The sequence below is a fragment of the Microtus ochrogaster genome, unplaced genomic scaffold, assembly GCF_000317375.1.
Source record: "Microtus ochrogaster isolate Prairie Vole_2 unplaced genomic scaffold, MicOch1.0 UNK17, whole genome shotgun sequence".
Classification (NCBI taxonomy): domain Eukaryota; kingdom Metazoa; phylum Chordata; class Mammalia; order Rodentia; family Cricetidae; genus Microtus; species Microtus ochrogaster.
Genome location: NW_004949115.1, coordinates 1690142 through 1706233, shown reverse-complemented (window position 1 = coordinate 1706233; position 16092 = coordinate 1690142). Strand labels below are relative to the sequence as shown.

Below are 16092 nucleotides of genomic sequence, written 5' to 3'. Positions count from 1 at the left end.
GACTCCCTGACTCAACTTCTTTCTCCCAGCATTCTGTTCTGTTTACTCCACCCACCTAAGGGTTGGCCTATCAAGGGGCCTAGGCAGTTTCTTTATTAATAAGAAATCACTCCCACATCAATCACTAGTAAGTCCTGGAAGTAAATCTAATGTAGAAATTTAGCATTTTCTTTTTTCTTATAAAGTTATAGCTGAAAAGAGTAAAGTACAATTTTTATGTGAATGTATAATTTAATTTATTTTTCCCTTTTATTGAAAATGGAGCTGGGTGGTGGTGACGCACATCTTTAATCCCAGTGATCGGGAGGCAGGAGGATCTCTGTGAGTTCGAGGCCAGCCTGGTCTATAGAACGAGTTCTAGGACAGGTTCCAAAGCTACAGAGAAACCCTGTCTTGAAAAAAAAAGAAAGAAAGAAAGAAAAAAGAAACTTTTCCCATATAATATATCCTGATTACAGTTCCCCATCCTTCTACTCCTCCCAGTTCCTCCCCACCTTTTCCTCCCTCCCATCTGGATCCACTCCCTTTCTGTCTCTCATTCGAAGAGAGCAGGCTTCCAAGAGATAACAGCCATACATGACAAAGTGAAAAATAATACGATGAAGCAAAAGATATCATATTGAAGTTAGACATGGCAACCCCACAAGAAGAGTCCCAAGGGAAGGTACAATAACCAGAGATCCACTCATTTACACACTCAGGAGTCCATTGAAAACATTAAACTGAGAGCTAACTATATATTCAGAAAACCTGGTGCAGACTCATGCAGGCCCTGTGCTTGCTGCTTCAGACTCTGAGTTCATAAGAGCTGTGCTCAGTTGATTCAGAGGCCTTGTTTTCTTGGTGTCCTCCATCCCCACCTCCTCTTCCCTGGGGTTTCCTGTAGTGATACTTCATTTGTATTTTAATAAATAAAGCTTAGCCGGGCGATGGTGGCGCACGCCTTTAATCCCAGCACTCGGGAGGCAGAGGCAGGCGGATCTCTGTGAGTTTGAGACCAGCCTGGTCTACAGAGCTAGTTCCAGGACAGGCTCCAAAGCCACAGAGAAACCCTGTCTCGAAAAACCAAAAAACAAATAAATAAATAAATAAATAAATAAATAAATAAATAAATAAATCTTGCCTGGAGATCAGAGAATAAAACAGCGCCACTGGTCAATCTTACAGCCCAGACAGTGGTAACACACACCTTTAATCCCAGTAGCCACACTAGTTTGCCATAGAAATCGAGCTGTGCATGTCTTTAATCCCAGGGGTGCAAACCTTAATCCCAGCCCTAGAGAGGAATATAAAACGGGAGGAGAGAGCTCACAGACACAGTCTCATTCTGAGATTGCTGGAGGCAGGATAGCCATTTTGGACTGAGGTCGAGGTAAGAGTCTGCTTTGCTTAATCATACTTCAATTTCTTGAGCTCTAAGGGGAGAGATTTTATGGAGACATCCCACTTAGAGCTGAGTGTTCCAAGGTCTGTCTGTCTGTCTGTCTGTCTCTTTGCCTCTCTCTCTCTCTCTCTCTCTCTCTCTCTCTCTCTCTCTCTCTCTCGTGATTGTGGGTCCCTGTATTTGTTCCTATGTGATGCTAGAGGAAGCTTCTCTGATGATGGCTGAACAAGGCACTGATCTATGAGTGTAGTGGAATGCCATTGGGAGTCATTTTATTAAAACACAAGTAGTATTTGTTTTGACCCTAGGTTTCTGGGGTATCTGGTCTCTGATTCTTGGTAACTTAAGCAGTTTTGGGTATGGGTTTCATCTCATAGAGTGTGCCTAAAGTAAAATCAAATGTTGCTTGATTACTCCCACGAGTTTTGTACCACCATTGTCCTAGCATATTTTGTAGGTAGGAAAGATTGTAGATCAAAGGTTTTGTGGCAGGGTTGGGGTTTACTTTTCTCTTTTGATAGCCTGAATAATATCTTCCCATTCCAAAGATACTAGAAGATGGGGTGAAATGTAGTCACTATGTAATCACCGTCTTGACCTGTCCATGTCAATGAGTTGTATTAACGCTGTCTTCAGAAATAGCAGCTTGCTGTCAGTTTGTGGAGAGCAAACTATTGTCTTGGTAAGAGCCTGGGTGTTTGGGGGGTTTCCATGGGACCCCCTGGCCAACAACCTAAATTGAATGTAACCCAGTCCCAGTACTAGAAGCTTCGTTTGGTGACAAGAGATGGTCAGTTGGGACTTCATCTCCCCAATTATTTGAAGACTTCTTTAGGATCACCTTCATATAGTTTAGGAAGTTTCCACTACACTATGTTTCTATACCACACTTCAAATTCCGCAGTAGAGTTTGTTTTTTTTTTTTTTAAAACAATCTCACTATCTAACCAAGGCTGGCCTGGAACTTGCTTGTAAACCAGGGTATCCTTGAAATTATGATGTAACCCAGTTTATGCTTGAATTTGTGATAATCCTATGTAGCACACTAAGCACACAAATTTTAAATGTATAGTTCAAAAAAATTTTATGTTTGTAAATGTCACCAAAATCAAGTATAGTCGTTTGCTGCCCCTTAGAGAGTTTTGTTTTCTCTTCGTAGTGAATACTTTCTCCTGAGGTAATAACTATTTTGTTTTCTATAATCATATATTCATTTTGCTTGATTTAAGCTTTATTTAAATAGAATCCCACTGTGATTATTCTTTTATATATGGCTTCTTTTGCTTAATACATTATCTGTCATATCTAGTTTTTTTTTCTGTGAAATATTCTTGTGTATGGTAGGCCATATTTTAAACTTCATCTTTTGTTGATTGATTTTGATTTGTAAGTTTATGATATTATAAATTACAGTTGATTTAGGCATCTTAAACCTTATTATTGGTTCACAACACACTGGTTTCTTAGAACTAACAGCTAAATGTGGAATTGTTCTGGTATATTTAATTAATAGTTCTTTGAGAAATGTCTTAATGAAGGAACTTTTGTCTGGACATCTTATAAGGAGACACTTTCTGAAGAAACAGTTAAAGATGAAAATTTGCCATATTTTCTTGAGAAATTTGAGCTTCTCTGCCTGGCAGACATTCGAGAACATTTTACTTAGGCTAGTAAGCTGACTCTTCATGCTTGTGGGGAGGGATTTATTTTCCTGGTGTCTGGTACATACTCTGCACATTAGGGACGAGGAGCCATTTACTTACAAGGTCTATCTTTTTTGGAAAGTGTCAAATTAATTGTCTTTTCTTGGTTAATATGCTTCAAATGATAATAAAATAACAGGAAACCAGTTTACTTTAAAGAATTTTTCCTTGGGGTCAACTTGGAATGCATCTTTAGTTTTGAAAGTGAAGGTACACTTACGATTTTATGCAATCGCCAAACTTGACTTTGGCAACTTAATTTTACATTATTTCAAAGGTAAAGATTTTTTTTTAGCATCATATGTCTGCTGGCAACATTTCCTAATGATGTGTGATATTGAAAGGGTATGGGGAAAGTTCCTGAGGTCTGGGAGGATGTGGAGGTGGTTGTAAATGAGGGTAAAACTGGGAAAGTGCTCAAAATGAGGAATAGAGTTCCTGGAAAAGACTCCAGTTCTCCCGAGGTGGTCTGACACTTAGCATGCTACCAGAGGGACCAGAAGGAGACCACCCTTAACTATTTTCACGGTACCATCTTTTGTTAAAGTTTGTCCTTTTCCCCCCACTGTCTTTGTTTTTTAAAAAGCATTTAATCAGTACTGAATGGTTAAAAAATGACATGGGAATATTTTAATGGACAATGACTTGATATACTACGCCTATAAATTTAAATTTTTCTGTATGTAGTTACAGAGGTATTAGAGATCCTCAGAGGCTCCATGAATCCTGAGTCAATTCCAGAATCCTTATTAAGGCTGCCAAGGTCAGCATCTTCTGGTGCTGAATGTTTCCTTAGCCTCAACCCTTGGCAGTTCACACGTGATGTCAGTAATATGTTTTTTCTGTCTCTTTTTTCCCTCTCCCCCTCCTTCTCCTTCTCCCCGTCTCTATCTCTACCTCTTTCTCTCTGTCCTCAGTGTTTGGTGTGTGTGTGTGTGTGTGTGTGTGTGTGTGTGTGATATGTATCCATGTTTGTATGGTGGTGTTCAGGTGAGTGAATGCATGTAGTAAGTGTACACATGTATATGCATGCATATGGAGTCCAGAGGTTGGCTTTGGGTGTCTTCCTCAATAAATCTCCATCTTATTTTTTGAGATTGGGTTTACCACTGAACTTGACCCTCACTGATTGGCTAAGATGACTTGCCAGTGAATTCCAGAGATCTAGCTGTCTCCACTTCCCAGCACTGGCATTACACGAACACATCACTGCACCCAGCTTTTATGTGGATGCTGCGCATTTGAACTCAGGTTCTCATGCTCGTGCAGCAAGCACTTTACCAACTGAGCAATTTTCCTCTGGCCCTGGTTCATACTTCTTTATCCTGCAGCATCTTTTCCCTATCTAGTTTGTTGAACTCTCTTTTCTGTTAGTTACCTTCCTTTCAAAAGCCTCCTTTGGACCCCAAACTGGCTTAGGCAAACTACATCTGTGCTGCTTTTGTCCCTAGTATAGTTGCTTATGATACTGCACAAAAATTAACTTTTTATTTCTCGTACCAGAAAGTATGCTCTATTTCCATGGCCTGGTCACTAACTGGTCACTTGGTCGGTACTAATTAAAGATTGGCATTCATGTTTAGAAGAATATATCAGCTAGCTTAATTATTTCAGAGATATGGCCTCATGTAGTCCAAGATAATCTCAAATTTGATAATGTAGCAAAGACTGCCCTTGAATTCCTGTTCCTTCTGATCCAGTCTCCTAAATGCTAGAATTACAGGCGTGTGCAGGCATGTAGTTCTACATCTGGTCTTTTAGACCTTTAGTGTGTTCATATATTTGGTAAACATTTTATTAACCTTAGGGATGGTTCTGGCAAAGCTTTATGACCAGAGCTACAGGGAACAGATAATCACTATATGCCCTGAGACTTTACAGAGTTCATTTTGATACAGAGACATGAGATGTCCACAAATAACAGTAATCTAAAGTACAAAGGGCTTAGTGTTATAATAGAGATATAAATAAAGTTCTGTGGATTTAGAAGAGAGAACTTCCCCTGATGTTTTGTTGTTGAGAAAATTAATGGGAAAAACTAGAAAGTGGCATTTGAGATAAAGAATTAAGGGCAGGTAAGACAGGAATAAGCAAAGATAAAAATCTTTCATGTATCTTGCAGCTTATTTGTGGCCTAAGAGAGTAGATACCTGTTGCCTAAGAGAGGTTGACATGGGCAGTAGAACAGACGGGAGCTGTGTGAAGTCACCCTGCTGGGGAAGCCCTTCAATACCAAGCTGATGAGTTCGCATTTGGCTCCCCCCACTCCCTGTCAGGTGCCTTAGAAATCTGGGACAGTTTTTTTTAAGTCTAGTGACATTAACAGAAATTCCCTTATGACTAATCATGAATGACATACCTTAGGATCTTTGAAGGAAACCAGTATAGATAATTTCTATGTCGAATAGTATAGAAAACCTCTTGGCCTATAGCTCTTTTCACATCATATCTTTTTTCAGTGAAAACTTATGTGAAGTAACAGATACAAGTGACCAATACATTCTATGAAGCAGACATTGAAATTGCCAAGGGAAAAAACACGACCAAGGCAGAAATGCCTTATAAAAATGCAGAAATACATCAAATGTTGTTTGCTTAGGAACCATTTCCAAAACATTGCTGTCTGGAAAATTCTAGATACAGTATATGAATTGTACTGCTGGTAGTTATTGCTTTTAGGGTAACTTTAGGTTATTCCAGTTAAATATAACTCTATTCTTCTAACCTCATTCTATCTACTTCCTCTATAAGCCGTGAGTACTGCATTCCAGTCTGTTTTATGGCATCTGGTTTCTAGCCATGGAAAGCCAGGCCTTGAATGCTGTAGGCCTCAATTATTACATTTTCGTTGGTCTCTGGATACAGATTGCACCAGAATAGTACAGAGCAGTAAGAATGCCGGATGAACAATAAGATTAACTAGTTTTGAGTCCTGGTTAAACTGTTCACTAGACATATGGCCCTTGACAATTCTACCACCTCTCCTAAGACTTTTTCTTTTCCTAAGATGGAAATAGTGGTTCTTGTTCTGTCTTTCTGAAGGGGTCTGAGTCCAGGATTACATACAAGTACTCTAAAGTCCATGAATGGCTTTACCGAGAGTTGGGCTGCACTGGCTAGCTTTACACTCTATAATGCGATCCCATCTTACCTCTCTTACCTCACATTTCAGTATTTCCCAGGACCTACCCCTTTCCAATGCTAGCGAGCGCGCGCGCACACACACACACACACACACACACACACACGTACGCACGCACACACACACACATATAGTGTTCTACTCATCTGGAGTATTTTCTTCTCTCATTGCTGCTAAATTCAAGCAAAAATTTAGACACCAGTTCAATTTGCATCCTCCAATACCTATTGATTTCCATTTCGTTGGATTTTGACAATACCTAGTGATTGTCAATACTTGCCTTGTGAACTGCCTTTTATCCTTATCTCTTTCTTTTACATAAGGCTCACATTAAATCATTTTAATATCCTTAGCTGGTTCACTTAACACTTAGTTAATATTTATGAGACTCTTTTCTGTTTTTTTTTCTGTATTCCTCACAGTACCAAGTTCAGAACACAACTTAGTTCATTTACTTCAAAATTCACATTCAGACTTCCTTTTTTTAAAAAAATATTTATTTATTATGTATATAATATTGTGTCTGCTTGTATGCCTGCAGGCCAGACCTCATTGCAGATGGTTGTGAGCCACCATGTGGTTGCTGGGAATTGAACTCAGGACCTTTGGAAGAACAGGCTCTTAACCTCCGAGCCAGCTCTCCAGCCCACATTCAGACTTTCTTAAGAGAGACACATGAACTCATTTTTTTCCAGGGCTTGGAGTATTCCCACTGTCAGCTCACTATACCCCCACTTCTGTGGTTCTATAGCAACCATTAGAATATAAATGCTTATGACAACTCACTGAGATGATGAAAACATTTCATGCCCATGCTGCCCTGCACAGTAGTTATCCATTGTGCGTTCTGAGTGACTGAAATGTAGCTTAGTGCTATGAAGAATTGATTTTTTTATTGATTTTTATTGAGCTCTACATTTTTCTCTGCTCCCTCCCTGCCTCTCCCCTCCCTCTTCAACCCTCCCCCAAGGTCCCCATGCTCCCAACTTACTCAGGAGATCTTGTCTTTTTTTTTACTTTCTACTTACTATGTAGATTAGATCTATGTAAGTTTCTCTTAGTGTCCTCATTGTTGTTTAAGTTCTTTGGAATTGTGATTTGTGGGCTGGTTTTCTTTGTTTTATGTTTAAAAACCACTTATGAGTGAGCACATATGATACTTGCCTTTCTGTGTCTGGTTTACCTCACTCAAAATGATGTTTCCTAGCTCCATCCATTTTCCTGCAAAATTCAAGGTGTCGTTTTTTTTTTCTTCTGTGTAGTACTCCCATGTATAAATGTACTACATTTTCCTTATCCATTTTTCAGTCGAGGGGCATTTAGGTTGTTTCCAGGTTCTGACTATGACAAACAAAGCTGCTATGAACATAGTTGAGCACATGTCCTTGTGGCACGATTGAGCATCCTTTGGATATATACCCAAAAGTGGTATTGCTGGGTCTTGAGGAAAGTTGTTTCCTAATTGTCTGAGGACTCACCACACTGACATCCAAAGGGGCTATACCAGCTTACACGCTCACCAGCAATGCAGAAGCGAAGACCTGATTTTTAAGTTGGTGCTGAAGCTTAAACTTGGGGCCCCATACCTGCTAAGCATGCACTTTACCTTTCACTGAGCTACATTCAAAACATCTTGATTTAATTTTAAAAGGCATGTGTAGCTACTGTATTGGACAAGTGGCTTTCCAGTTTTTTCTAACCTTTCTAACCTTGATCATCACACTATGAAAAATACATTTTAGATTGTAATCTAGTTTATATAAATGTAAGCAGAATCAGCCAATTCCCTCTGTGATATTTAATTTCACTTCTTGTTTGTGTGTGGGGCTTGTGTGTTATATGCTTGTCTGTACATGTGCGTATAGAGATAAGGAGGATGTTTGATGTCTTGCTCTATTGCTGCCTGCCTTATTCTCTTGGGACAGGGTCTGTAGTTTAACTTGAACTTTAATCTTTTGCCTAGATTGGCCAGCCAGTGAGCTCCTGGGATCTGCCTATCTTTCCACAACTGCCTCCCCCAACTACCATAGCCCAAAACTGAGATTACAGCAAGCAAGACCATGCCTTGCTTTATTTTTGTTGTTATAAGTGTTAGGGACTCAAACTTTATTGCTTTTACCCACTGAGCCATCTCTCCAACTCTCAATTTTATTATTTATTTTTTTAAGTGGAAAGCAGGAAAAGGAGATTGATTCAATGTGGCCACACTGGGAAGAGGGAAAAAGACATTCACCAAACACACAAGTCTGTCTTTGAGGGCCTGAAGTGAGATCAAAGTTCTATTTGAGGTCATGGATATGCATGTCTAATCAATCCTTGTCAAGGTGTGGCCATGTCCACCGAAAGCACTGACTACATCACACTATGTAGATTTCATAACCCTTGATGAAGTATGACCTGAGGGTTTGAAAAATACATCATACATTTTAAAGTAGAATCTGAGGTCCAAAGAAGTGCAGTGGATCCTCCAAGGTCACAGGTTAAGTGAAATGACAGCATGAGGGTACAGCTTACATTTTGGAGTTTCTAGCCTAGGACCATTTCCAACAGAACTTCCTTCTCTTTACCATGGCAGGTATGGAAAATCCCAGAGAATCATAGATGAGGATCAGAAAACCAGTTAGCATGCCATTTGACTGGACAGTGTCCATTTCATTTTTCTGCATGAATCATGAGCTCGGTTTTTGAGGATTACAACTGTGCTAGCTTGGTTTGACTTGTCCAGTGTTACTGGTATAATGGAGCATGGAGGTGGGATACTTTTAACCCACTGCATGTGGCAGCGACTGAGTGGATGGAGAAAGTGTGAAGAATCAAGGTCTTCTCACCTCCATTGTGGAAGAGGGGCCTCAGGTCTTACATTATATGGCCACTACATATTGTTCTGCATCCATGTATCCAGTGTGCTGCTCTCTTCTCAGCAAACATACATGGTGCTATGGCCAGAGCTACCCTCATCATTGTTCAGTTTAAAATTTTCTAACTTCTTGATTGTCAGACCCGGAAGAGTCAGACACAGGGAAGGAAATAAATGAAGAGGGGCAGGACCTTTGCAGAGGTCAGCAGAGACTGGGGGAGACCAGAGCAATAAATAAACCCAGGCAGAAGGAAATGAAGGCACATTCTGCCATGTGCCAGAATTTTGATGTTCTGGATTTTTCTTCTGACTTTTAGGCCTTTTAAATTAACCTGCCATCTACTGTGCTTCTTTTCAAAATTCCTTTGTAGGTGGGCTTCTCCTTCCCTTTTGAAATTTGGCACCATGCCTACGAGTCTAAACTGTTGTGGTTTCTCCACTCTTATCACCCGCCCACCCACTCCTGTATTTTCTGTCAACATCTCATCACTCACACTTGAAAGCTACAAGTTATTTTTCAGTCTCTTGATTTCACCTGCCCCACCCTACACCGAGTTGCTTGCCAAGTCCACTCAGTGCTTCCTCAACCAGGAAGTTCCTCCCTTCCCCATTACAGCTTCTATCTTATTGTCATTGTTGTGAGTGTGCTGTATGAGAAACAGATGGACATGTTTATGTCTTTCAACAAAATCAGAATTTATTGAACAACAACAAATTCGTCAGTTATACTGGTAGCTTGCTGGCTACAGTTTGCCAAGAAGCCCTGGTTTTATTATAATATTAATTACTAATATTAAATCTCAGATCATACATTACACAACAAGTGGTAATTCTATTTTTATGTATGAAGGTTATAGGATAGCTACAGAAGTATTGAAAAGGCTGGAGCAGAGTTCAAGGGGTTCAAAAAGTCCTCACTGGAGACAGGTAAGAGATCCAGTGCACATACAAAGAACATCCCTTCAGTGGTAAGATCAGGTACCCAGTTGGCAAGCTGCTAAAGTTGACTTGTAGGGCTGCAGGGTTGAGCTGCAGGGGTTGCAGGCTGGACTAAGTTGAACCATAGAGACAAGGTCTAATAGATGAATTAACAGAGTTATGGACAGCAATGTGAGTAGCTGTAGGGACCAAGCTGAGCTGAAGCCCCGGGGACAGTCACAAGTACCTGCTAGTACCTTGACAAACATACCAGGTGATCAGTGGTCTGCATCACTAGAGGCTGTTGTCATAGCAGTACTAGGTGTCCTTCAGGGTCTAGATGCAGGTGTTGCACCTGCTGCCTGTCTGGTGAGTTTGATAAGTTTTGGGTCTTTTTTTCTGGTATACTTTTAATATGCCCGTGTGTTCATATAGCCCCAGCTTCCCAGTTTGTAAGTACTACATATGTGCTCTTAAACTTGAGATGGTCCATCCACACCCTAGTTGGCCTTGTGTCCTTTCTTTTTCTTACCGTCTACCATACTTTATATGCTCTTCATCCTGCTATTAGCTGATTCCAGAACCATCTTCCCTTGTAGATTCAAAAAACCTTCGAAAGACTATTGCTGTATCTCACTGATTAGCTTTTCTTCATGCCCAGCACATAGAAAGCACCCTGTAGAGTTTATAGAATGAACTGTGTGTATGTGTTTTCTCCTGTGAATGCTTTGATTTTAAAGATGTGACCTAGAAGTATGTTAAATATGCATGCATTGCTGAGGAGGCTGATTGGAACCAACAGTCCCTGCTTGCAGTTAGAAAGAGGAACCTGCAAGGAGTTAACCTCTATCACAAATCCCTCCTGGCCCTGAGACTCTGTGGCCTTATTCGAGAGCTTGTGCTATTTCTTTCTTTAGCACAAGGTTCACAGTATCTTGGAGCCTTGTTTTATAAGGGTCTTTGTTAAACTGTAGTAAAAAACATCTTGTTTTTCAAGGCAATCTTCTTTTTTCATTTACTTGTGATTTTCCAAAACAACCCTGAGAAAATATAGCCATTCCTTGGGAAAAGTATGACATCATCAAAAATGGCAGAACAAGGGCTTTTGAAAATTCTCTCCTTAATGGCAATGGAACAACAACAATATCAACAAAAACTCCGAAAACAAGGCAGCAGATGGCAGTCAATGTGTTCAGAATTCTGGAAACGAAAGACATGCACCAATTCAGGGTCCATGCAACCAAGAAAAGCAACATGTTGGGAAGAGGAACTTTGTGGTAGTTCTTGTCTGGCCCTGTCTTTGGCCTTGTACTTTGTAGCTCGAATATCCTTGAAAATCAACAGTTTAGTCACAGAAACACCAGCTGCCTCGCTAAAGAACTATCCCCATGTCCTCTGTCTAGTCCTTCCTTGGAAGGCCCCACTTAGAAGTCTTATTTACTTGACCTCATCTCTGGGTCGCAGAAAGCCTTTACCCAGAGTGTTGTTTTTTAAACCATTAGACACAATTAATTTTTCAGTTGCTGGAAGCAGTAGATAACCTTTTCAGCTAACTAACCAGAAAGCTTCCAAGGAAAAACAGAGGGCTGAGATACCTTGGGGATTTCTAAAAGCTTGAGATAGTCCTGAGAATCTAGAAAACACATGTATAATCAGGGCTGTTACATTCCCAAGGCTGTGTGTATTTTCAGGACACATTTTTTCTCATTCTTGAGCTTTACACAAGCAGAAAATAGAAGACGGAGAGATCTCCTGACTGGGTTGGAGGTGAAGATATACCCTAACATATGTATAGCTTCCCCTTGGTCAAGGATGGGAGGCACTTTGCGCCCTGGACTTAAAGGAAATCCTGGTTTAATCATTAAGCTAATCCAGTAGAGACGTCAGTACAAAAATTATTCCAACAAGGTGGAGTTTATTTTCCCTTAGACCTACTAGCAGTTAATTTTGGTCAACCAAATGGCATGTTTGTATCCTCACCTGGAAACAGCCTGAAAGAGCAGGATAAGCTTGATATAGTGTTAAACGTGAAGGGCTAGCCAAGTGGAGTTGGTGGAGTGAGGTGAGTTAAAGGGTTTGCTGGTAGTCCGAGGCAACTGTGTCAGAAATGAGATTATTTTGTCACTACCTCAAGCACTTCTCAGGTGGCTTTGCCTCTGTCTGAGTACTCCTGGTGTTGGTCCTATTTTTCCTTTCCCATGTGCACTTAGAGATAGAAACTCTGGGCCCCTCCTGCCATTTCTGCTAAACTCATCTTCTGTTTGTTCTATATGCGCAGCCTTGGCTCAGGACTTACTGCGGCAGACATGCTGCATTCTGGGAATCTGTCTTCTGAGAGGAGAAAGGATACAGATAGAAGCTATAATGACCTTCTTGCAGGCCTAGCACAGCTTGAGAATGGGTGAAGAGCCAGAGTCAAATTCTTTGGCTACCATTTTATTCGGAGCCATCCTAAATGAAGCAGGGCAGTTGTCGTGGACTCTAAAAGGGCTGCACTAAAGTGACCAGATAGCTGGCCGGTGACTCATTGTGGCAGAGTTGGCAATCCTTTCCTTTGGGCCATACTAAAAACAGATCCAAGGCTTCCATGCATCCACGCTGTACATTGATACAGTGTCCCCTGTCCTCACTCTTGCCCGGGTGTCCGAGAAGCTCTCATTTCCCCATGCTCCTCTCAAGGTACTTAAAAAAAGTCTCTTTCTGTGGAAGAGCACTGGCTGTTCATCTCCACCTGTTTGTTCCTGCCTGTAATGGGCTAAGGGTGAGGCAGAGAGGTACAACATGTGATTTACCCTGCCTCCGTCACCCACCAGCCCCTGGGAAGGGCTTGACCTGAATGATCATTTTTAGCCTGGTATTTCCTGTGTGGGGGCCAGGGCCTGAGGCCAGAGGCAGAGAGGTTAAGAGGGCACAGGTTCTCTGGCAGAATGCTCTCTGGGGAATGAGATAGCCATCTTGTGGCTAAGTTCTTTAGGTTTGAAGCACTACAGAGACTGTAATCTTAGTAATGAAAACAAACCAACGGAGAAAGGCTACTTACATTCCTGAAAGCTGAGAATTCTATAATGTTTCAAGAGAATACTCCTACTTAACTATGTTTCTAAAAGTGCTTGCATGGATTGTGACTTCAAACTCCAACAAAATGTGCTAAGCAGAGACACCTGCCTTCAGGCTTGGCAAGGTCTCCTTTCTCCTTTGAAGTATTTATTTCTGCGAAGACAGCACTATTATGATTTAGAAAACAAAAGGCAAAGAATCTGACCTTTCAAGTGACTTCAGCATATCCCACAGGGCCAGTGCCACTCGCACAGGAAAATCCACCCATGGGACGCTTAGGGACTGCTTTGGGAGGGTCCTTGTAGCTACTTGTAGCTGAACAAAAGGGTCCCTATTCTCTCCTAGTTTCCTTCTGGGGAGGGGCTGGGAGCTTTCAAAAGCCGCGAGATGGGATGTCTTTACTTTGGGCTCACAGTGCATTTTCTCATGCAAATAGAACCATAAATTGTGAACTATAGCTATCAATTTATGTTTTTCTGGTTACAAATTAAAACAGATTTTGACATGCTGTCTTAGGAACCTGTTCACCACCTATATTATTACTATTGCCTCAGAAGAAAATTACTTAAAAACAGTTTGGAGGCAGGACCTCTCCAAGTCTGATTCAAGTCAGTCTTGAATCTTTTAGCCCACATGTTCCTCCCTCCTGCAGAAGTGACTGTGAACTTGAACCTCTCAGATCTCACAGTAGAGCCGAGAACAGATGGGATTTAGCTTGTTTTCACTTGGTTGAGAGATGACTGTAGCTGAATGTAATAGGAAAACTGGCTTTTGCTATTCACATCCACCACTCAGCACCTCTGAAAGCATATTGGTCTGGAGGGGTGGATTCTCAACACACCAGTTCCTTAGCAACATCAGCTGTGTCTCCGATGATTTAATTTAATTTTACAGTGTCCGTCTGCTTGGGGTCAAGGTCCAATCCTATAGGTTAAGATTTCAGTCTCGCACAATTGCCCTTACTTGGGCTATCAGTTGTGACCTCTTCTTTTGACTAACTGGCAATAAAGTGCAGTTCCTCTGACCGCTGTCTTGCATTCCTCCCCGCTTGTGGCTTAATCATTTGCAAGGGCTGCTCACAGAGCTCAGGAAAGTACTTATTGATATTTCCCCGTTTATTATTTTAAAAAAAAACATTGCAAAGGATGCAGATAAATAGCTAGACAGAAGATATGTATGGAAGTGGGAGAGGCAAGAAGCTTCTGTTTCCTCTGCAGGTTCCATTACGTGTTTAACATATCCAGACCTCCCCAAACACTGGCTCTCAGGAATTTTTTATGGAAGCTTCATCATGTAAGCAGGAGCTATTTTTGACTCGGGCTCTAGCCTCTCTCCCCTTCCTGCAGGACGGGAGTTGGAATGAAGCTTACATGCTTATAATCGCTGCTTAGTCTTCCAGGTGACTGGACCCATCTGAGTGCTTACCAAGAATGATTAAATTATTAAAAATGAAGACACTCTTATTACCCATGAAATTCTAAGGGATTAAGATCTCCGTGTCTGGAACTGGGGTCGGAGATCAAATACTAGAACAAGAAAAGAGATGCATCTGACATCCCGGTGCTCAGGAAATTACAGGGATTTTCAAAGCTGTGTGCCAGAAAATGGGGGCAGTGAGCAAATATATAGTTCTTTTTATATCGTAACAACACAATGCTCATTTGTGAATCCCAAGAACAGGTTCTATTTATGATCAGCCTCAAGAGCTTTCTTTGTGGGAGCCATATGTATGATGGAAAATAAAAAAGCACGTTAAAACGATCGAGTCTTCTAGCTACAATGTTATCATCCCAACAATTGTATGTTCTCGGGGCGTGTCACAGCCTCCTCCAAGGCCTTGGCTGCTAGAAACCTCACCATATAAACCCCGTAGTATTCCCTGAGAACAGACAGGAGCCAAGCGTGCCAGCATAACTGTCTTACCTTGGTCTGCTTTTGTGGGGAGCTTATGAAAGAGGCCTGTGAAAGGAGTTTTCAAACAATTCTGGGCATGTGGCTTTTCAAACATCATTTTAAATGGAACCATGAGAAATAGGTCAAATGAAATATGAAGGGCTGAGGATGTGGCTCAGTAAAATGCTTGCTATCTACCCATTTATTTAGATATTGAAATACTCTTTTAGAGTCAAGCTGATGACCTTTTAACTTCAGGGCAAAGGTAGAAATCGGCAAATCACAGGAGTAAGCCCTAGCTATGAGTTTATGTTTACATTCGTTCATTTTTCCTTTAGTTATGTCCAAGTATGAAAACCAGATTACTATTTTCACTGACTACCTAGAAGAATTCCCAGATACAGACGAGCTGGTATGGATCTTGGGAAAGCAGCATCTTCTTAAGACAGGTAAGTTTGGCGGCACTGATCAGGGAGGCCCCAGCTAAAGCAGGTGCCAGGGGTGCCTGGGGTTAAGGGCGCCTTATTTTCCTTCTAGGGTTGACTAAACATTGTCTTGCTAAGGGCTAATGCTACATCACTTGTTAAGCATAGTTCCTTCCAAGGCCCCAAGAGGCCTTAGCCAAACATTTACAAAGGATTTTGTTGGCATGATTTACAAAAGTAGCATATTTTTATTCTTTTCTGTAAAGAAGTTCCGGTCCCATTCCTGAAGACTTGGGACTCAAAAACAAATGCAATCATTCATAGTATTTACTACTAAGCAGTATCTAGTCATTGGGCTCTATATTTCTTATTCTTTTTTTTATAATAAAAATGGAACTGGTAATTTTTAATAATTTTAGAATTAACCCAGAATAGACAAGTAAAATCAAGGCTGTCCTATCCCCCAAATATATAAATTAAGCATGCAAAAATAAAAATATCGCTTCTCGGCCTTTTGGCTAAGATCAAGTGTAGTATCTGTTCTTATCAGTTTATATTTCTTATTCTTATCATGTCTTTGTGCTTCTAGACAAAACACCTGGGAACTTCCACATAAGCCACGGCTGTCAGAAACAATATCAGACACAAGAAACCTTCTGCTTTAGATCTTCTTGTGATGACTGCAGTGCCCTAGTTAGTTGATTCTGGTTCTG

At 40.9% G+C, this 16092-nt stretch overlaps 1 protein-coding gene and 1 pseudogene across 2 annotated transcripts in view; both read left to right on the top strand.

Annotated features, from left to right (window-relative positions):
- The window catches only part of Atg4a (autophagy related 4A cysteine peptidase), a 54981-nt gene that overhangs the window by 13508 nt on the left and 25381 nt on the right, over positions 1–16092 (top strand). For both annotated transcript variants that reach the window (XM_005367341.3, XM_013353849.2), the window contains exon 2: positions 15293–15403. In XM_005367341.3, coding sequence (XP_005367398.1) covers positions 15293–15403 — 111 coding nt within the window. The remainder of the gene's footprint in view (positions 1–15292; positions 15404–16092) is intronic.
- On the top strand, positions 15878–15989 carry LOC113458384 (annotated as a pseudogene).